Source organism: Marmota monax, unplaced genomic scaffold (genome assembly GCF_021218885.2).
Source record: "Marmota monax isolate L192 unplaced genomic scaffold, Marmota_monax_Labrador192_F-V1.1 WCK01_AAM20220418_F8-fsc00070, whole genome shotgun sequence".
Classification (NCBI taxonomy): Eukaryota; Metazoa; Chordata; class Mammalia; order Rodentia; family Sciuridae; genus Marmota; species Marmota monax.
The window spans coordinates 4,105,983-4,129,383 of NW_026692116.1; the positions used below are offsets into that span (position 1 = coordinate 4,105,983).

A 23,401-nucleotide genomic window follows, 5' to 3' on the forward strand; every position below is an offset into this window, starting at 1 on the left:
GCATTTAACATTTATTGGGCTAGTGAAATGATGAGCTTCAAAGAAAAGCTAAGAACCAGTTCGACCTGTGAAAACCCCTTCTAAACCACTTTGGTCTCTTTAACCAAGTACTCGCTCGAGTGACTTGTATTAATACTTCTCTCTCACACAGGGTTGGTGTATGGATTAAATAAGATGATGCCTGTGAAATGTTAATCATGGAGTCTGGCAGTGAAATTATATTCAGTAATAGTGGTACTTTGTTAACATCCACAGAGAATGGAGGGGGAAAAGCCCAATAAAAACAAGGACTGCTCTGGCTAAGGCAGATCCTGATAAGAGGTCTAAAGAGCAGCTGACCAGAATTCAGAATGCAAGGAGATCCCAGGCAGCAATTTTGACCAAGGGTAATTTAACATCTTAATGCAAAGTATGAGTGGTGTGATATGATAGCTTTCATCAAAATGGATGTCCTATTTGCCCTTCAACAAGAAAGTCATAAAATAAAAATCAATTTAAGTGTTCTCCTTCTCTTAATTCATCTTTAATGAATGAGATAAACTGAATCAACGAAATGCGTCATAGTGGAAAGACATTGGGAGATGTAACTGGAAAAAAAAAAAACAACCCAAGATATGCCCAACACACAAAGGAAAAGGCCAAGATTCAGATAAACTTCCGTGTGGGGTGTGGAATAAATGACTTTTGAATTCTCTCTCTCCAAAACAGTACCATGACTAACTCTTAGAACTCCACTCAGAGACAAAGTGCATCATTTGTTAGTGCTAAGTACATAGTAGGCTTGCAGTAAAACTAAATGACTCACCATAAGATTCATGGGTTTTGGCCAAGTATCAACTCCACCACCTTTGATACAAAACTCGCTGATCACTTTAAAGGTATATGTCTCCCAGAGGAACATAAGCCATTAGACACACGTTTTCTTGTTTGATAAACTTTTTTAAAAACATTAACACCACATTAGATTTTATGGAAAGAAACAGAGAACCAGGGACAAGACAACACAATACAACTCAGATCTCATGAATGCAGTGTACCCGGGAGCTAAATAGGTATGAAGACTATTTCTATTTCACAAGAGGAAAGTATGGCCAAGACCCTATATTTTCATGATGTTCTCAGACTTATGGAATTGGAGTTTGGTTGAAACCTAGAATTTAAGTTTCCCAAAGTATTTCTATATGAATACCAAACTGGAAATGTTCAGCCTGTACAGGAGACTTAAGGGGAACTGGAGGGCTGTGCTGAAATATCTGAAGGCAGGGGCTGTCACTGTCCCAAGACAATGGGTCAAATATTCTTGGTTCAACTCTCTAGAGAAACAGAATCAGAATTTGTTCTACCCTATTTCTAGCTGTCCATTTATACCAGCTAAGTTAGCCTCAAAATAGACATGTTCACAATCTGAAGGCGGGGACATGCATTTGACGGGCTACAGTGCCCATTTAACTGCAGAACAAGGAAACTGTTGCAAGGGCAGAGATTTTTCACTCAAGATGGGGCCTTCTAGCAGTTACACTTGTTAAAATGTGGGAATGCATTGCCTTAAGAACACAGTTTCACTTCCATCTCTAGAAATGGCCACCTTCTAGGAAGATTCAGGAAACAAGATGACCAACGGGAAAGCTATTGAGGAATTCCAAGCAAGAGATCTGGGGACCTGAATAAGTACTATGATGGTAGAGACAGACAGAAGAAACAGATGACAGCAATGTTCAGGAGGTGGTGTCATGAAGGCTAATCCACGACACATGAGAAGTGAACAGGGAAGAGGCATGAGTACTCCCAGAAAGATGACTGCACCACCCAACACTCAACACCCAAGAGACACAAGAGGAAGCAGTTCTGTGGGAGAAGATGTAGAATCTGGGGTGCTGGTAGGCCACCTGGATGGAATTGCTCACCAAGCCACGGGGTCCAGGTGCTGTGGCTATGGGCTCACGAGAGACGCAGCTTGGGAATTCTCAGTGCCTTGAAGGATCCTATCTCAACTCCCATCTAAGAGATGGAATACAGCATGGGAAGACAGCTGGGGAATACTGGCTTCTAAGAGGCAGACTAGAAAGAGAAACCCAAGAAGATAGATAGTGTAGGATCCACCCGGAAGGACCCAGCAGAACAAGCAGGGTACAGCGTCTTGGAGTTTGAGAGAGCAGAGTTCCAGGAATGTCAACCATGCCAGGTGCAGCAGAGAGTTCCAGTAAAGTCAGAATTGGACAGCACCCACGGGACTTGGCAATGAGCACATTGCTGGTGGAGTAAAGTGGCCAATAGGACTGAGGAAATACAGACTGTCCTAGCCAGCTTTTAGGTGGGGAAAGGTGGAGACAAGGAAGAAAAAAATGGAAATAAGGATGACTTTTAGGATGGGAAAGACCAGAGCATGTTTAGAAGCTAAGAGGAAAAGTGTTGGTAGAGAGGAAGAGACTGAAGATGCCTCAAGAGGAGTCCTTGAGGAGGGGTGGCCACGGGCACAGGTGGCAAGACAGGCCTGGGTCAGGGAGAGGGAAGCTTCATCCTCGGAGGCTGGAGGAAGGAAGTGAGGACCGTGGATAAGGACATGGAAATAACTGCAGCTCATGGGGGCACGGATAGGGACAGAAAAGATCATGTCTCATGGCCTTGACTGCCACTGTGAAGAACAAGATCTCATTATAAGCGTTGAAAAGGACAAAGCTTGAAGGGAGAGAGAAACACAGGAAGGAGCCGGGAAAGGACAAGCAGAACTGATGGGCTGCAGGCGCCCAGCCAAGGACCCAGGTCTGGGTGAGGAGAGACGCTGTTTACATTCCACAGTCATCCCCCCAAACCCTCACCCCACTCCCCATTCCAACTGTTTTCTGATCCCCAGTGGTCCCATCGCTCGGGACACACGCTCTGTGTCCTCTGCTCACCAACCACCTCTCTGGCCTCCCCCATCCCTCTACCCTCCACTTCAGCCTGAAGTTCCCGGACAGGATGCTCTTTCTCTCTTGGGCCTTCACCTACAGCTCCTATGGGGTTACTTCCTCCAGAAGCTCCCTGGCTGGGGCTGGCCTGCCTACCTCTCCTGGATCTCACAAGAAGCCAGGCACCCTTCCTACTCCACACCCACCACTGGCCTGGAGAGAGCTGCATGCATATCCATACCCCACCAGACTAGGGAGGGCTCCTCCCAGGTGGGAACTTCCCCTCCTTCCTCAGCACCAGGAGCCCTGGGTCCTCGTGTAATGGGGCCAGGGATGGAGGTAGCAGAGGATCTCTGAGCAGGAGTCTGATGGCTGGTTCCTCAAGTCCCTTCTCACAGAGAACCCAGGATCCTAGCTCATCTGTCCTTTGCACATAACTATTTTGATAAAAGAAAACAGGTATCAAGAGTAAACACTGGAGAGAGTTCTTATCCATGGAAACTGAAAGGCTTGATTATAGCTCCTTCACAAGTAAGAAAAATGTTTGAATATTCTCATGGCCACTGTCAGATTGCAACAGTAGCTCCTGGAGCTGTGACAGACACCAAAAATCCATTTCAGGACAGAGATGCCACTGTGGTGTCTTTTCCCCAACTAGGAGACCCAAAAATATCCATCAGTTAAAAGGCCCCTTCGTTGTTTTTGACATCTTTAAGCCCAGGAATGGGGTCTGGGTCCTCTGAGTACTGCTGACCTCTCACACGGCCAGGGACAGAGACCTCTGTGGCCCATGCATAGCAATTTTCCAGCATTCTCCCTAGTGTGTGGCTCGTCCCTCCTCTGGAGTCCACGAGGTGCTGAACCTATGCACAAAATTTTCCCAGGGTCCCAGTCCCGCTCTGTTTCCCACTCAGGTCTCTCCAACGAAAACAAGTCCTAGGCCAGGATCCAAATTCTGGGGTCTGTTGGGGAAGGGGGTGCTGGGACACAGCCTCTGTCCGGCATGTCCTTCTGATGTGGAAACCAGATCCCCAGAGCTCCCGGATGCCAATGGAATGCATTTAAGGCTCTTAGAAAAAGCTGTGCTGGTGTGTGTGTGTGTGTTTTTTTTTTTTTTTTTTTTTTTTTTTGGAGTTCTAGAGAGAAATGAGCAACCGGCAGCTGCCATGAGGAGGGGCTGAGTCACTTGGAAAGATATTTTCCACAGGCTTTTTCCACCTTGCGCAGTTCATGCTGATGGTGCATCTACCCCATGACGAAGGCAACCAGGCCATCGCCAGAGCCATGATGGTGTGTCACTAGTACCAGGCTGTCATGATAACCAAAGGATCGACCGCAGGATCTTCATTCCACAAGTAGAGGCAGTTTCAAATGAAACCAAGTACCAGGGACCTGATGTTCTAGGGATGTGACACCTCAGGCTGTAATGTGGATTCAGGGGCTCCAAATAGGGGAGGGGGGATTTAAAGCAAAAGGAAGCACAAAAACATGATTTAAGATCTTCCCACTGTATATAACAGCATTTGATGGCTTCAAAGACAATCAAATCTAATGTGGCAAAGTCTACGCTTTCAATCCACTGCCTTCTAACCTCAGCTGCTGTGGACAAAAGGAGACCACAGCCACTGGACTTAATGACCTGTTAACTGACACCTGCTGATCTGTTAATCCACCACTTCGAACCCCAACCTCTCTGTTCACACTTCTTCAGAAGGCAGCTTTTCTGTGCTTGCAAGGTTCATTCCTTCTCTTAGACCTCCCTTCCCGCCTTCCCCCACAACACCACCTCACTGACCTTCCTCAGGATCAGCCATGAATAAGATGGTAAGTTTCAGTTCCTTTTTCCTCAGTCCACAAAATTCCTAGGTCAGGATCCAAATTCTAGGGTCTGTTGGGAAGGGGGTGCAGGCACACAGCCTCTTCCACGTCTAGACACTTTAAGGGTGCTTCTCCCTCTACTCAGAATGTCATTTCTTCTCATTCTCCACATAACTTCTACTAATTCTTCCAGACTGGGCAGATTCTACCTATCCCCAGGAGACCTCTCCTGCTCCTCCCCACTCGAGCCTTGTCTATGCCAGGCATGTGCCTCTGGGAAGCCAGGGTCCACCTCCACAGAGAGTACCAAGTCTCTGATAAATGATGCTTTCTTTTAGTTGGTCAATAAAAATATCTGTAGAATGCTCACCAGAGCACTACAGCAGATCTCCTCAACTGAACCCACTAACCTAAGGCCATAGCACCTGGCAAAGGCCAATCACAGTGTCACAAATAAGGATTGCTAAGCTGACCTGAGGATGCAACCAGGATGAAAATCCATATGGCAACCTGCCTCAGATGCTTGTGAACTCAGAGACCTAGGAGGTGGTCCTAAGTCCCACTACTTTCCTGCTCATGTCACCCACTAAGCCTCCTCGTGAACCCCTGCTCTGACCAGGCCTGGTTTTCAATGCTATTGTCAACACCAGTGTCTTCAGCTCCGAGCCACTGGGTTTGCTATTCCCCACACCCGGAATGCCTTCCCCATCCCATCCTACCAAATCCCACGTTACTAAAAAAAAAAAAATTAGAAAAAAATTTTAAAGGGTTGCTTGTTCTACAAAAGCCAGTCCCACATCCTCCCTGAAGCCTCTCCTAAAAAGAGGTTCACACCGTTCTCTCCCTACTTGGCCTCCTCTCTGGGTATGCATATGCATATCCCTGACACCTCTTCACCCCCATTATTTTTTGTTCTCATTTAATTCCTCTCCAGGGTCTTTGTGTACTAGTCCACACGACGGATGTATGCTCTTAGATACATCCTAAATCCTGCAAGATTTCTGCAAGTAAGGTCTTATTCTGAGAGATCTAGTTCTGAGTGTGATTTGGTCTCCTATGTAATGAAGGAGTTTTTGTATTTTTAGTTTTCTTCCCATACAACAAACACTATTAATAACATCCTACTTTCTCCAGAGATGATATGGATTAGACCAAATGGAAAGTTACCATGGCTACCGCAAGTGTTATTTTTGGTATGAGAAATTCATGCCAAGAGAAGCAGTATACATGGTCAAGATTTGGAGCCTTATTTCCGTTTTGTTATCAGGCAATCAATCCCAATTTAATTTTGAAATTCTAATTGCAACGGAAACTAATTATGAGCAGAAAGGCCTGAAACCCCTAATTAAAGTGGGAGTCAATAAAAACGATTTGGCATTATCATTGAGGCACCGTTAGTAGGATGAAGGATTGACTACAGGCAGATTTCCTTCCCAGGTAACTAAGCAAAACACAACAGGAAAGCTCATCGGGAGGGTACAGTTAGGGAACCCCAAGTTGGAAATGAAGATCACACTTTCTGGTGAGTGAGCAGGTCAGGGCCTCTGTCTGTGTTAAGTCTTCAACAAACGATGGGTGGGGTGGGAACCCCAGGGGTGGAGGGAGAGCATTTCTACCAAGAGTCATCCACCAGGAGTGGCTGGGGTAGGGAGGGTGAGAAAAAGTTCAAGGACAAGAAATGGTTTAGATTAACCCCATATGTTACGTGGCCATTTCTGTGAAGGACTTGGGAGCTCTTGCTGCAGATAAGCAGTGGTATCCAAACAGAATCTCATCGCTCAGACCCAGATATTTATGGGCTGATTCCTCACATACCAAACGCTGAGCTGTACTTTTCTGAATTAGCAGAAGTTGGCGTCTGGAAGGACTTCTATTATAGAGGGAGAACCTAGTGCCAATCTCTGAAGTGCATGCTTTCCTTCGGGACCTCCCAGTCTATCTTTGACAGCTCTATAATACTGTTAATAGCATAATGTCATCTGCTCTATGCTAGAATGATCCATATTTAGGCACCAAATCACAGGGTCCTCACGTCACCCCGCTGGGCTCCTGGATAAGAAAGGGGCTCTGAAGTCAGGGAGAGAACACCTCTAACTGATAGTTAAGTATGCATCCTCCTCCAAATTTCTTGACAAAGACCTAAAATACAAAAATGGACTTTGCTGAATGGATGGAAAGCCAGTCTGAACACTTCAACCAGTCAGCAAAGTCTGAGGACACCCACCCTCTTCTCATTCAAAGCACATTTTCCCCACAGATGGTTCTTTCTCTCTGTAACAGGTAATTTTCCTGAGTTTTTTTTTTTTTTTTTTTTTTTTTTAAGCATTACCAAAAAGAAAGAAGCAGAACATCATCTCCCTGTTGTAGCCTTTCACTCCCTCAGGAGAGGGAGTTCTGCTGCAGGGTAGGAAGAATTCCTTGAGAGCTTCTGGTCTCCGATTTCCCAGAAATAAATGAAGTTCATAGTCACACTGGGGCTGGCAGAATTTTTTCGAGGCAGACAAACCCCAAGATCAACGGAAGCCCATGTTAATCTTAATTCTTGGTGCGTCACAGGCAGGCAACATGGAACACAGGCCTTGTCTTGAATTAGTCAAATGAGTTTTCAGAATATTTTCATCAAAATAGTATATTGACATATTATGCAAAGTCGCTGGCACTGTGTCTTGTAACAAAGGTTACAGTGTGAGTGGTAAAGAAAAACACATTTCTGAACTCTGGGGAGCTAACTGCAATTTGAAAAGAGAGACTTTGTGGTTTCTCTACATTACTGACATGTAATGGACCTTCAGGTTAAGCAGAGAAAAGGACCCAGCTATCTCACATTTAGTATGAACGTGGGAAGAGAGACGGGACAAAGACAGGAAGAAGAAAAATGACCTCTGTCATGTTCAGCTCCTTTGGTATGAAATTTCAGCCCAAGGAAACTGAAAGTGTCCCGAACAACAGAGCCTCATCCTCAAACACAGACAAGGAGCCCCATTCCTGTGCCACTGGATTCTGCTTCCAGGAGAGGGACACACCACTGGGGGTTCATGATCCATCAGTTAAAGAAAGCACTTCTGTTTTTACAGCCAGCAAACTACAAAGTTTTTCTAGTGCTCTTTAGAAAACCGATGCTTTTAGAGCCCCCCAAAGAATTATAGATGCACTTAATCTCCAAACCACACCTACCTTGACTCCAAGGAGAGATTTGCGGTGATAGAAGCAGCACAGAGCTGCTGAGAGGGCGTGGAAAGCATTGCATTCCTTAGGCATCTTTTGGTCTTCAGTCCTGGGCACCACTTGCTTTGATTAGGGTTCAAAAAAGGGGGCATTGGACAGTACAGCCCTGGTCCTGCTGCAGCAGTGGTGCTGTTCCTGTCCGCAGCCGGTGGAGTGAGTTGGCTCCTTCTCCCAGGCCAGTCTCGGACTTTTCCCCTCCGCTGAAGCCAATACGATCTGCTCGCTCAATTCTGGCAGGCTGGTGTCCAGCCTGCCATGCACACAGTGCCAGAAATTCTCATGTGACCAGACTTGCTTTCTGATGAAATTCTAACCCCTCTTAGAAGAGGCCTTGGGCTTTAGCTGTCCCCTAATTGAGAGGCCCAGCAGAAATCATTAAACCCCCAGGCAGCCTGTCCCCTCTCAGGGATGAACTGCATCATGCAATCTGCTTTTAGTGGCGTTGTCTGTTTGCTTATCACCCCAGCACCTTGGGGTTTAAGGAAGCAGGACAAGTTGTACGCATCACACCACCTTGTTATGAGACAGAGGCTCCTTTGAGAAAAGGCAATGGCCTAAAAGTGACCAGGGTGTGACTTTCCCTGGGAGCAATCCTAGAAGTTCTTAAGAAACCCAGACAGGATCCCAGTCCCCATGCCACCTCCAGTGCTGTTTGTTTTTAATTAGGATGCTCCTGGCAGTCAGTTTGCAACTGATAATGCTGGCACAGCCATCACTATTGGCAAAGCAATATTGCCTTTTGGTGTTTAATTAGCAAGTCTGTCAGCAAACACGGTGAGCGCCCTATGCCCTCCCCACCTGGCTGGGCAGGCTGCTGAGAGGACAGAGACTGTGTACTCCCTTCTGCCCCCACAGTTTGTCCTTCTCCATTCCTTCCCTTTAAGTTCTTTAATTACCCATCTTCACTTTAATTGTCCACTCTGCCTAACTCCAGTCAGCACATAAACCTCGTATCCAACACAGTCAGGAATGGCCTTCCTAGACGCCCCCGCACTGAGACCGTTATCCCTCCTCCAAGAGCCTCAGAGCATCTTTAGGAGAAAGTAATTGCTTTTCTCTTTCATTCTAGTTATAGTGAATGCTCAGTTCTTCTGGTGTGTGTGTGTGTGTGTGTGTGTGTGTGTGTTGTTTAATCAAACCCAGCTTTCTGCCTGTAGCTCTTCCTCTCCTACTGTTTCAAATATTAACTTTCTGTGGCTTGGGCCACTCAGAAATGGAATGTGTCCCGAAGCTTCCTAAAACTTCACACAGGCAGAAACTTGTCATGAGGAAGAAGCAGAACCTATTCAGTCTAGAAAGGAACAATACCGGATGAGGCATGAGAGAGGTATGAGAAGTATCCAATGGGATTAGTGTCAAGTCCTCAGGAGGCCTTGGCCTTTGGGCTAGGTCAAGTCTGCCCATGAAAGTAGGGAATTGTTTGGTGCTGGGGGAGCAGCTTCTGTGCTTGAGTCGGGAATGGAGAGCCACAGGCCTCACACCCACAAAGATGATGAGGCTCCACCTAACAAACACTGCAGGCACACAGAGCTACCAATGGTCTACAGACACAGGAACAGCCAGGAAGCAGACTGCCCTTCTGCTCCTTTGGTTGGCTTTCTTCCTCTCCTGTTCTGAAGGTTGGGTTTGCTATCCTGGAAACACATGGGTCCTGTGAAGTCCACCCGAGCACCTGCAGCAAGTTATCAAGGCTTTGAGTTCTCCCAATCTAGGAGTCCAGGGGATCATCCTGATGTGTCACTGCCCTCCAAGGTCCATGCTCTGTACTAATGAGGAAGCATTTTCTGACTATCCTTATTTCTATCAGGTAGGGTTCAACAGATAAGACCCCCAAGCACGTTTGTGGGGATGGCTTGTCAATCATGCCAATAGTCAACAGGGGAGGGGCCCAGTTTTTACCTGCTATTCCCTTTGCTAGGAAATAACAAGCATCTTCTTGCTGAAAACCTCCCCAAGGGGCCAAGAAGACACCATCCCAGTCCCAGGAAAAGGGAAAGAGAGCAGCTCCTTAAAGCCTGTATAGAAATTCAGTGAGGTTGGTCAGCAAACACCTCTGAATTTCCCTTCCCTCCCCGCAGAAAGTGAAAGAATCCAGATTATCCCCTCCCTCCCCCAAGAATGTGAAAGAAAACATTCTTGAAAGTAAATAAAATGCAAATAACTCAGAAGTGTAAATTACACTGAATTATGCAGTGGAGAGCAGCCAGGGTGAATGCACAACAAAAGACCCAGCTAGGCACCTGAGGCTTTCCCTGTTTACTCCAAGAAAAGTCTTATTAAAGGCCGGAGTTTGTTCCAACAGGATTAAAGAACGGGCTAATCTTATTAAGCAACTGTTTCCTAAGCACATTTTATTTTTGTTCCACACCAAAAATAATTTCTGAAGCAGCGCTCAAAAGGTATTAATCAATTTTCTTCCAAAATGGCCAAGAAGAGACTAAAATAATGTGTTGATAATTGCATCAATTCCCAAAGTGCCCTTCACTGACTTGCTATGCTTTTAAATGTCTCCTATCCACACTGATCAATTCCCCCATATTCTCCCCACAAAGATTATTCTATTCTCGTTACAAAGAAAAAGGACCAAGATGATGTGTGACTCTGCAGAGAACAAAGGACAGGACTCCGGCCTTGGATTGCAGAGCCTGTAACTGGTCACATGGAAACACAAATAAGAGATTTTATAATGTCTTATAATTAAACCTGTTGTTATTCATGCAGCCACACAAGAATGCTGTGACCTGAGGCAGTGGGTCACTCTGATGATACGGTTCATGGGACCTAGGACCTATCTGGATTTAAGGGTTTTCTAAACCCTATACTCTCCTGGGAACAGGGGCGTGTCTCTCTAATGGAATCCCAGGGACCCACCGGCACACAGCGCAGAGCTCTGGGAAAAGTTCTGGGCTGCTCTCCAGTGCCCCCTCTGGCCACCTGAGAGACTTGCTTCTCTGCACTAAGGGAAACACACCTGTTAGGTGATAAAGCAGGGCAGCTAAGTGGACCCTTGAAGGAAATTCCCATTTCCTCCAGATCAAGAGTCCCCAGACCATCTAGGGAGAGGGGTAAGCGGCTAAAGGAAGGTTCTGCACAAGCACTGCCTGCAATTCCAGTTTTTCCTTAGGCAGCCTTAATACTAACCTGCCCTCTTCGGTAACCATGGAAACAGGAGCTGTCTGCCAGCCTTATTCAACAGACACATGCCTCCTGTTGGCAGCAGCACTTGGCTCAGAGGGATGAGAGAGTGAGTGCAGTGCCCCCTTTCCAAAGTCTCTGCCCTGATGAGATGATCAGGCCCCCAGTGTGGTGGGTAGACCCCCACTGACGGGCACTGTAGGATGGGTGTGGTAGCAGCTTTCTGCTTTTCACTGACTCAGGGCATCCAGGAAACAATATTGTCTATAACCCCCCACTCTTCCCCAAAGCCAGCCACCCCAGACCCTGGACATGAAGCCTTAATGGAGGAACTCTCAGACATTGTCAAGAAGCCTCTTGGTCAGTGACACTGCCCTTGGTCAGGAAACTGGAGGGCACCAGTCCAAGGCTGCAATGCCTCACTCATCCCTGTCCACGGTGAACAGACTCAGAACATCAGCTGGGGGGTAAACATTAGCTATTGTGCCGTGGTGACCAAAACAGCTCAACCTCTCATGGCAACAGAGATTCTGAGATTTTTCACAGGCAACATACATACTCTCTGTCTCACACAAATCCTTTTTGGGTATATGTGTGTGGTGCTGAGGATTGAACTCGGGGCCTCACTCATGATTAGCATGTGTACTACCACTAAGCCACACCCCTAACCCCTTTCTGGTTTTTGGTTTCTACTAAGCCCCGGGGATCTAGATCTTGGTGAACAAAGACATCTTTAATGGCCCAGGGAGGAAGGCCCAGGAAACCAGCTCTGGTTCTCCTGGTGTCAGAGGAAGAAGGGAAAGGCAACTTGGCTCTGTGCCCCCAGCACCTGTGTGGTAGGTAGCACATCGCGGTGCCCTCTGCAGGTTCAGCTCCCTGGAGAGCAGTGTGCCAAGGGCTTGAGAAGGGGAGGGCCAGAAGAGAGGTGAGTGATCCGTAGCCCTGCCTTCCAAGGCTTCCCCAGACACCTGCCACATGTCTGCCTGATTCGGAACAAATACAGCCCTCTCTGACTTCACGACTGCTGCAAAGTGAACCAAACAACTGTCCTGTTTCTTGCTTTCAGTAAACTACAGGAGCCGTTCAACACTTAGCTTACAAGGTGGGCTTTGTGGGGGATGATTTTACCCAACTCTAGGCTAACGTAAGTGTTCTGAGCATGTTTAAGGTAGGCTTGGCTAAGCTATGATGTTTGGTAGGTTAGGGGTATTAAGTACATTTCGATTTAGGATATCTCTTTCTCTCCCCCTTACTGCCCACCTCTCTCTTGAAATGTTCAGGATGGAATTCTGGCCTTCATGCATACCAGGCAAGTGCCCTACCACTGAGCTACAACCCCAGCCCTGATAGGTTCAATTTAAAATAGGTTTATTGGGACATCACCCCATTATAAGTGGAGGGACATCTATAAACCAGGAGGAGCACACCTTCAGACAAACAGCCACAGGGCCTTAGGGAACAAACAGGGCCAGGAACTCACTAAGAAGGAAAGAGACCACCTCCTTTTTAGGCCAGACAGAGCAGCTAAAGCTGCCAGAGATGTTTTCCTATACATAAACATGATTTATTTCTTGCTCCAAATGGGAATGTAGATGGGACTCAGTGGGAGGACAGTAGGCAATGCTGGCCAAGCTCTTGGACTGCTCTGAGTTGTTCGCCTTAGTGAACACAGAGATGCATTTAGGAGTGTTTGCTGTACACATCTCAGTCTGACAGTTTCCCCAGATTCCTCAAGGGGATGAAAGATATGGCTGTTAAATGATCTCTGTCCGGAAGTGATATTGATCTGCCCAGCACACAAAGAGACTAAGTACAGTCTTCTCAAACAGATTTCTCTCTACTGGGCCTCATGTCACCCCCCCCCCCCGCCCCCGCCCCCGCCCCCTATAATTTTCTCTTTCTCTAACCAGCTATTAAAATTGTATAACTAAATGATGTAAAGCAAAATTAGGCACCCAGCCCTGATCTTGCTTTCTCGCATTATCATGTACCATTCTATCCGTTACACCCTACCCTTCCATCACTACCACCTATTTCCTGGTATTACCCCAGGAATCCTATATTACATAAGCTGAATTTTCTGTTGTTTTTAGCATGAAGGTAAAATGAAAAAGAATATGCAAAAGATGTTATTCCAACTTCTCAAATAGTCGACAACTATCTGGCAGACTAGCTTGTTTGAGCAGAAAGCCATGGACCATCTCCCAAGCAAAAGGCAGACCTGTAATGCTTTACATAAGATTGCAGGGCTTTCTATAACTCCTAAAGCCCGTCATACACACCTGGGAGCATCACCCAACCCATCTGAGATGATTTGCCACCTACTCCCTGAGCTTTTTTTGGTTCCACACTTACCATGCAGGCATCACCAAGAGCAATCATTTCTTTCTGTCATCTCAGGTTTTCTTTGCTGTACATTTTGCTCTTTGCCTTCCTCCCAATTTTGGTAAGTGTGAGCTCCTAAGCAGCTAATCAGCAATGACCACAACAGCACGGCAGAGGCCCTTCCCACTGACAGTGGTGTTGAAAGGGACTGGGGAAGTCAGCATGGTCCTCAGGAAGCCTCACCAGCCCAGAGGACCTGGGCTCTCTCTCATCCCCATGGACACTCTCTCCCACCTCACAAACACTTCTGCAAAATGGTATCTTCCAAGCCGGAGTTGAGACAGATATCTGCCTGTGTCTAAAGTGGCTTTGGAACACACCCTGCAGGTGAGATGACAGAAGGAGAGCCAGGGTGGGTGCAAGTCTTCACGGCACCATTAGCAAGCTGGGGTGCCCTGAGAAAGTACTTAACCTCTGTGGGCTGCAGGCTGCTCCCCAAGCTTTCCAGGTCATCATGGGCATTAAACGAGACAACACACATAGAGCCCTGCACTCAACATCCAGCAGGGACTCAGCAAAACTGAGCTTCTTTTCCCTTTTGAAAGAGAGGATCACAACCTCCTTCTCCCCCACTGCTTCTGTGGAGCATGTGCCCACCCACATGCTGGGGTCACATGTACCCCTAAGAGGAAGGTGGACAATCTCCTCATCTTGAACCACTGGCCCTATCTGGTGCTTTCCTGAACTTTGAAAAACAGGGACTCATGAGGAGATGTTTAAGAGCTTTGAGCCCTAAAACATATTTTAGCCCTTAAATTTAAGAATTCAATATTAAGGGCTGAGGTTGTGGCTCAGTGGTAGAGCACTTGCCTTGCATGTGTGAGGCACTGGGTGTGATCCTCAGCACTACATAAAAGAATAGATAAATAAAATAAAGTTATTATATTCAACCTACAACTAAAAACATTTTTTTAAAAAAGAAGTGAATATTAAAATTGCACATACAATTTTAATCACACTTGCTTGGATGATCTTCTACTACAGAACCTGTGTCATTTTAGGAATTGTTTATATTAATAGGCAGCATGTATGTCCATAGTATCTGCCACAAGGCTCTCCTGGGTCTATCCAGAGCCACTACGCTTTCCATGTAGCACCCCTGTTCAAGCCAATCTGACTGGGATCCGGTGGGCACCCCTCCTGCATGGGCTCTGAGTGGCACTCTTCCTTTCCCACTGCCCCTGTACAGGGATGGTTAGAACTGGACTTCAGTCTGCATTCTGATTGGATGCCCTGCCAAATACTTACTCCTCCAACCCCTAACTAGCTTTCCAAGATGGATGGTTCTTGCCCTAGGAATAGGTCTGTGTTTAGAGTCCCCAGAGAATCACCTCCTGATTCCTTCATAGTTTGCTGGCCCATGTTACTGGGTTGTCTGATAGTAACCACTTCTAGAACCAGGACCATGCCTGGTATAACCCCACGGATGCCTGGTATAGCCCTATGGATATACCCAGCTTCCTTTGCCCTGCCTTCTGCCTTACCTCTTCCTCTCAAGCCCCAAATAGCAGGAATCCAACAGAGTTACAGTATATTCTCTCCAAGCCATCTACCCCTACCCCCACCTATAGAGGCTATCAATATTGATTGGACCAACCAGTCTGCAAGGAATGCTGGGAAGCAGGAACACAGGGACAAGAGGTGGCTTCAGCAACATGTGAGAGGTAGATTGACTGACCCCACCCATTCCAGCCTTGGCAGAAAGTGGTCTTATGATTCCCTCCTTCTCTGTTGCCATGCAAATTCTATCACCTGCATTAAATACTTCAGTAGGAAAATATCCTTTTTTCTTGGTCATAAACTGATCATAGGCATTATCATCTGATGGACATACTGACTAATCCTGCATTTCTACCAAAACACCCATGATAATCAGTCCAGACTAGAGCTGTTAACCTGAGGGTCTTGTGGGACTTCCACGAATCACTGAAAACTGTATACAAACTACTGTGTAAATATCTGTTAGCTGAGGAGAGGGTTCAATGCTTCTGTTCAATTCTCAAAGACCTACATGACCTAAAAGTCCCCAGTGACCCAGAAAAACTTTCAGTGGAGAGTGAAAATATCCTGGAGGTCACGGACATGGTCAAGGACACAGAAGGCATTGGCTGGTTACCTTGGACGACATTGATCGGGCTTGCCAGGGCTGTGTCTGATAAGAGGAGGAGACAGCCTTGAGGCAAGCAGGGTCACAGCTCCTTAGTGCTACCGAGTAGCTTTAACTGAGTCTGAGTGGAGGGGAACTCCTTACAGCTGGAAGGGCTCGTTTGCCATTTCATGGTAAATGTGGAATACCTACAAGATCCATTCTCAGCAACCCCTCCTCAACCTCAGACTATAGGGGCACATTCAGGAAGACTGCAGCACTCACAGACATATTTTTGCCTCACCTACCAGTGTGCAAGGTCCCCAAGAGCCAGCATTTCTACAGAGAATTTTAGCACAGTGTCCCACTTACTACTCACCCTAGGAGACGGGCGTTATCATCTCCATTCCACATGTGTCATCAGACGGTTCTTATGATTGATAATGAAAACAACAGTGAATTAGAACCTGGCCCTATCTAAGGTGATAATGGAAGCGTGGAGGACTCCTGGTTGTCAGGAGGCCTTATCTTGTGCAAATTCAAAAGGAAGGCCTCCCTCCAACCACCTGGCTGACCCTTGCCAACACAGATGGCAGGGCTTATCTGGAATATACCCAAAGATGTTAGGCTGCTTGTAACTAACAGGAGAGGGCACTACAGAGGGATGCTGAGATCAGAATCTGAGAATCAGGAGGCAGCACAGCCTCCGTGCACAGGTGCCAACTGGAGACCACGGTGGCACCTCTGTCGTAGATGGAGGCATGACCTACGCCCACTTCTCTACGGGAAAAGGCTGACTCAGAGGGTTATGTGCGTGGAAAGGACTGAAGTGCTCCCAGTCAGTTTTTTTTTCCCCACTTCCTTAACTACTGCCAAGCACAACGCTGCCTGGAGAAGTGACGTCCAGAAGGTCAGCATTTGCCTCTTTTTGCATCCAAGGTGGGGACAATAGGTTCCTTTTGCCATAGGTCAAAGAACAGTGCAGCCAAAGAACAGTATCCTTAAATGTGTACCTTCCCAAGTGGGTGGGTCGGCTGGGTAGAAGAAGGGAGAGTCCTAGGGCAAGCAGCAGGAATCAACCCGGATAATTCTCCAGGAACACCAGGGTTGGGCCACTTGTGCTAATGAGTGGGAATCTTACCAAGGCCAAACTATAGCCCATTAGAGGGATCCACAGCCCCTGGGCCCCCCCCCACCTATAACAGCCATGTATCTGACAATTTAACTGTGAGGCAATGGATATTCAGCACATAATAAACCAAGAGGTAGGTTTAAAATAGAAAAAGGTAGACATAGGACTTGAAAAGATAGAGAAAATATTTCCATAAAACAGCATTCTTGTGCCAATCTTTTATATATTTGCCCTGAGTAGCCAGAGATAACAGAGATAATTAGAAAAATAGCAGAATATACTTCTGATCCTGAAAAATTGGGGGGGAGGGGGCGCATAAATAGCAGAATGTGGTTATGGTATTAAAAAGCTTTACTGGACAGCACCTATAGTCCAGCTTGGAATGGATTTGTGAGCCAATCTGTGAACACTGAACACTGAATACCCCAGGGCCAGACATGTGACCTACAAGAGACAGTCACCCTGGGATTTTTCAAACTGGAACCGAGCAAGTTTTCCCTTGGACCATAAGCTTTACTGAGACTATAAACCTAGGGCAGCCTAAGCCATGTGCCCACAGTGCAGAGAAGCTGATCTGCGAGAATGTAGCTCATGTACCAGAGAAGCAGATGCAAGAGACTGGGAGCTCTTATGATATTGTCCTTCAGTCGGGTACAATGGCACATGGCTATAGCTCAGCAACTCGGGAGGATGAGGCAGGAGAATCACAAGTTAGAGGCCAGCCTCAGCAACTAAGTGAGAATCCACCCCATGCAACTCAGTGGTAGAGTGCCCTGGGTTAAATCCTCGGTATCCATCTCTCTGTCACCTCTGTCTGTCTCTGTTTTTCTTCCTAGGAATTACTGACTTGAGCTACTCAGCCCCTGCTATTCCCAGGGGTAAGTTTCCTAGCTCGAATTATCAGTTTTAACTTATAGGCTCATCTTATCACAGTGTGATTAAAACTTGAGGTCAAGATGTAACACACTGTGTTAGGCTCTCTTGGAATTTAGATTCATGTGATCTCTGTATCTGAGAACTGCTAAAGAGGAGCCAACGTCAACCGATGTTACAGAAAGATGCACACTGTATTCCCATCAATCATAGAGCAGTACACTGATGAGTCAGTAACAGGTGGGAATTAATGATGTCTCCTACCCTGCTCCAGGGACGTTCATGAAAGAACTCGGTTGTTGTGTTTTCAGAGATGAAAAAGACATGGATTTGCCTCTAAGAAAAGGGAGAGGGGTTCATGGAGTTGGGAAGTCCTGTGATGCTGAGCGCAGGTGTGAGTCCTGCTCCCACACCCAGCACCTCTCCCAGGCTACAGGAAACCAGGAACTAAGCACACACTCCACCCTGCTTATACGGCAGTGGCACCAGCCTGACCTCCTGGAAGAGGTTTCTAAAAGGTTGTGACATTTGGAAAACTGTAGCATCTGGTTCAGAGGTACTGACTAAAACAGTCTCTGCTGAGGCCAGGTGATCTTTACCAGGTATGATCATCAAGGAGGGCAACTAATAGAACAGGACATTTATGTCATCCCCAAATTACATTCAAATATTCCCCAAATTTGCTCCTTAGACCAACCTGAAAGGACCTCAGAAACCCTGGCTCTCAGACTGTCGCCCTCTAGGGGTTTCCCTTTCCTGTACTCTTGTTCTATGTACCCTGGTGAGGAGACCCAGCTCCAGACCTGTCTTCTAGGGTCTGGCTGCTGAAGCACTCATTAAAACAAATGGTATCCTTGCCCACTGGCCTTATTCATCATTGTCACCAAAAGCCCAGCACAAAATGCCTGAGCAGGGCAGAGACCCAGAGAACATCTGGAGAGGGCATAGGGATTCTTAACCTGGGGGTTCACAAATACCTTGGAAGTCAGATGTGCCATACATGTGCATACATATTTCTAGAGACATGATTCTCATTCATCATATATGCAAAAAGGAAGGAAGGAACTCTCTCACCCTCCCCAACCCAGTTCAGAGCCACACAGGCATGAGGGATGACTGCCACACTCAGGTTACACTGCTCACTGGTGAACCAGCCTTGCCAGCCTCTGACTGCACTAGACTGGTTCCCACTTCAGTCATTTTATTCCCTCAATCTGTGAACAACCTGGGACCCCCCCAAACTGGGAGAATTACTCAGAACACAGTCATTCCCTATGTCTACCACCTGTGCTCTGCTCAAGTAATCCTGAAGCCAGGAGACAGGCCTTGACCGTGTTCTACCCAGACCCCTTAAAGTAAGGCAGAAGGGAAGAGGCTGGGTCAGAACGGGCTCAGTGGGAGCACACAGACCCCTTCCTAAAACCACCACCTGGGCCTGGGAAAAATAAGAATCCAACTGGGGACTGGCAGTCACAGGAAGCAGCCCATCAGCTTCATCATTTCTTCTGCACAGAAAGCTCTTTTGACAGTGTGAATGGGGGCTTTATAGTGTAAGTTCTCATCCACAGGCTAATAAATATGTGAAATGGCCTCTCGGACCAGGTTCCTGCGGCCTGGACACTGAGGTCATTCAAGAAACAATTAGATGCCATCTGGAGAGAGCCGGGACTCCAAAGGAAATTGCCTCCAAGGGCCAAACAGCATGTTCTCATTCCCAGAGTCTGACACATCCTTATCTTCATTCACATAAAAGACGAGATGGAGCTCGGCCAGCTAATCCACACTGGGAGCACAGAACGAGCAAATGCTGCTGCAATTAATAAGAGCTTAAGGATCAGGAGAATGCTCGTTTGCAGCCTGCCCCAAGTAAATTTATCCTTTAAATGAATTTATCCCTTGATTGTACTTCCACATCCAAGCAGAATGTCTTTGCCATAAACCAGGGCTTGGCCTCACCAAGCTTTGGGTTTTCAGGTTTTAATACAAAGTAATTAGAGCAGAACAGCAACTGCTTCTGGCCCAGCTCTTTACAGTATATAATAAGCAAGGACTCGGTTATGTCAGAGTTAGTAGTCATGGAGGTTTCACAATCCATTCCAGTCTAAGGAACAGGCCTACCCCTGTGAACTCTTCTAGGATAGATTCTCCATTTTTCTGATTTTTAAATGAAAATTTAATGTCTTTTCTATATTAATAATCAGTGTCTTTAATAGGAAATCAAGTGTTGGGTAAGCTAGGTTTAAAAGGAAAACTTGGCTAGAGGAAAAAATGGATTTCAATAAGCAGCAGGAGGTTCTCTGCATTTTAAGTGTTTGTGCAGCTTTTAGGCTTTTAAGTAGCAGGGGACCCTCTAGTCCACTGGTGATCAAGGTGTTCTGCAGGCCCAAGAGGGTCTTTCGGGAAATCCAAGCGGCCATTAGTATTCATAAGAGTACTGAGCCCCCTACCCGCACCATTTCACTGGGTTGACATTTATATGGAGGATGCAAAAGCGAAACTGCTGGAGCCTTATCAGAAAGCAGGGAACAGACATCACACTGTCCTAGCTGTCATAGCACTCTTGACCACCATGAGGTCAGAGCATGTAGGAAAAAATAGCCAGTTCCACCTAGGAAGTCCCTGATAAAGCAGGAAGAATTACTCATGTTGCTGAACTCAGCCCTGAGTGCGTTCCACAGGACGGAGGGCAGCGGGTGGCAGTGGTGGTGGTGGTGGTGGTGGTGGTGGTGGTGGTGGGGCACACCAGGGCACGGTGGCTGCCTGCAGGGGTGGTGCACAGCCGCTTGTTCACGGAGCTCCATTTTCACTTCAAAGAATATCTGACAAACTATGGTTATTCACACTTGGGTATTCATCTGGCAGACATTTTCTGAAAAACCAATGAGGGAGGCCTGTAGCTTCAAGGAAACTAACTGAAAACATTTGTTGCCAAGGATAAAATTTGAACTTTCGAGTAAAAATTAGAAGTTTGGAAAAGTTGTACTCACCACCAAGTTTGACAGCTTTCCAATACTTTAATGACTTTTCTGAAAAGATCGGTGGTGATATTAACAAATGTGAGTTTCTGATATTGCATAGTGAAATATTTTAACATTTGCAAGATCTACATAACTCAGTAAATCAATATTTTTCAAATGACCAATGCATGATGTTACAAAATCATGCATAGGTAAGTGATTCACTCAAATTGTGAGGAAGGTAGACCAATGGATTTTAAAAGAACAGAGTGAAAAAGTCCACCGATATGATTTCAGACTCGATTTTGCAATCAGTCTTAAGGAACTACAGCAGCCAGGTGTGGTGATGCAGGCCTGTAATTCCAGCGACTCAGGAAGCTGAGGCAGGAGGATTGCAAGTTCAAGGCCAGCCCCAGCAATTTAGTGAGGCCCTAAGCAATTAGTGAGACCCTGTCTCAAATTTAAAAATATAAAGGGCTGGGGATGTGGCTTAGTGGTTAAACGCCCCTGAGTTCAAGCCCCAGTAACCAGCACCCCCGCCCCAAGGGAGTATCAAATAATATCTATAATTATTGGAAAAGGTTATTAAAATACTTTTCTTTTGGGCTGGGGTTGTAGCTCAGTGGTAGAGCACTTGCCTAGTATGTGTGAGACATGGGGTTCAATCCTCAGCACCGCTTGAAAATGAATAAAGATATTGTGTCTGTCTACACCTAAAAAAATGTTAAAAAAAAACAAACCAAACTTCTTTTTTTTGGAACTACATATCAACGTGAGGCCAGAGTTTCTTCAACTAAAACAACATAACATAACAGACAGAATGCTAAGGCAGGTGTAAGGATCAAGTTGTGTTCTATTAGGCCAGGCACTAAAGACATTTGCAAAAATGTAAAACAATGCCATCCTTACCACTAAACTTTTTTTTTTTTATCTTGGAGAAAGATTTTTTTTTTCATAACAATATGCTATTTTACTTCTGTGTAAGAGGCTTATTAGTTTAAAATGAGTAAAATAATTAAACACAAAATGTTCATTAAATAAAAATGAATTAAGGAAACATTAAAAAATTCCTCCATCTTAAGTTCTAACATGATGAACATAAATTGCTACAAATCACATAACAAAAGCTTTTTAGATCCTTATTCATTTTGAAGAATGTAAAGAGATCGTGAGACCAAAGAGTTTAAGAATTCTTCCCTAAAATGTGTAAGCTCTTTGTTTTAGATAATTCTGATTGAGCCACAAATTTTCAGGATCATATTTATGGAATAAACTAAGATATAAAAATAGAGGGGTATTTTAATTTTACAAGCAACTGTGTCATAAAACACTAGTGAAAGAAACTGGTAGACAGAGAAATGTGAAGAACAAGAACGTCCTCTTAGTTGTCAGGACATTTATTCTGTCCCGTTTTTACCCAACACTTAATCATTCTCCTCCTAGGTTTTCATCTTAGAGGGAATTCTTTCACAAACGCAAGCAAGCCATCTCAGTGGACAGCAAGAGCACTCTTCCTCACGCTCCCCTCCTCCCTTCACCCCCCACATCCAGTCCCTCAGGAAACCCCCATGGCTCTGCCTTCATAGTACACACCAAGCCCCTTCTCCACCACCTTCCCTGCCATGGCAGGTCCCCTGAAATCTACTAGCAACACAGAAGCCACAGTGAACTTGGGACAGCTTCCCATGTCACTTTGTAAAAATGCACAGTGAAGGAGTAGGCCTGAGATCCCTGTGACTCAGGAAGCTGAGGCCAGCCTTGGCATCGTAGTGAGACTCTGTCTCAAAATAAGTAGGTAAGGAAGTAAATAAGTAAATAAATAAAGGGCTGAGGGTGTAGCTCAGTGGTGAGGTGTTTCTTGTTCAAGCCTCAGTACTGGGAAAAAAAATTTTTTTTTTTTTAAAGTCCTTACTTTGCCCTGAAGGCCTATGCAACCTGCCTTGCCCCCCCCCCCCTTCTTTACTGGGTCACATCAGCCTCCCCTACAACAGCTCAAGTTCATCCTTCCAGCCCTTCTGGCTTCCTATTGCTCCACTCTGGAAAAGGCAGGCTCTGGCTCCACACCCCTGTGGCTTTCTTTTGCTCTTAGACATTACAGCTTACTTACCCCTCCCTCATAAATCCTAACCCCAGCTGGACCTGGTGCGTACCTGTAATCCCAGCAATCAAGAGGCTGAGGCTGGAGGATCCCAAATTCGAAATCAGACTGGGCAAATGTCAGTAGGAAACTGGAAATACAACTGAATTTCATATAATAGAACACAGGCTGAGTGACCCTTATATGAAATAACTGCTGAAGTATTTCATGTTTCAAAGTTTTTCAGATTTTAGAATACCTGCATATTTATAATGACATATCTTGGAGACGGAACCAAAGTATAAACATGAAACTCATTTATGTTTCATATGCACCCTCCACACACACACGATCTCCTGAAGATAATTTTATACAATATTTTAATAATTTTGTGCAAGAGACAAAGCTTCATGGCATAGAATTTTCCATTTCTGGTATCAAGAGTTTCAGATTTTGAAGCATTTTAGATTTTAAATTTTTGGATTAAGAATGCTCAAACTGTATCACAGAGCCATTCAAAAGAAGGAGTTGAAACCACAGAGCTAACACAGAATGATGTATAACAAAAAAGGCTGCAAAGTGGAACCAACCTAGGTGCCCTTCAACAGATGAATGTATGAAGAAACTGTGGTATATATAGACAATGGAATATTACTCAGCCTTAAAGAAGAATGAAATTATGGCATTCATTTGCCATAAATGGATGGAATTGGAGAATATTATTCTAAGCAAAATAAACCAATCCCAAAGAACCAAAGGTCGGATGTTTTCTCTGATATGTAGATGCTAATTCACAATAAGGTGTGGGGAGGTGGGAATAGAGGT

The 23,401-nt window shown here is 45.7% G+C and overlaps 1 protein-coding gene across 2 annotated transcripts in view; it reads right to left on the reverse strand.

Moving 5' to 3' along the window:
* Window positions 1-23,401, reverse strand: part of Bcar3 (BCAR3 adaptor protein, NSP family member) — a 114,398-nt gene that overhangs the window by 37,856 nt on the left and 53,141 nt on the right. Inside the window, exon 1 of one of the 2 annotated variants that reach the window (XM_046461997.2) lies at window positions 7,881-8,554. The exons of the other annotated variant lie outside the window; for it this stretch is intronic. Coding sequence (XP_046317953.1) covers window positions 7,881-7,964 — 84 coding nt within the window. The 5' untranslated portion in view covers window positions 7,965-8,554. Of the gene's footprint in view, window positions 1-7,880; window positions 8,555-23,401 lie in introns of those variants that run through there. 2 annotated transcript variants of the gene reach the window in all.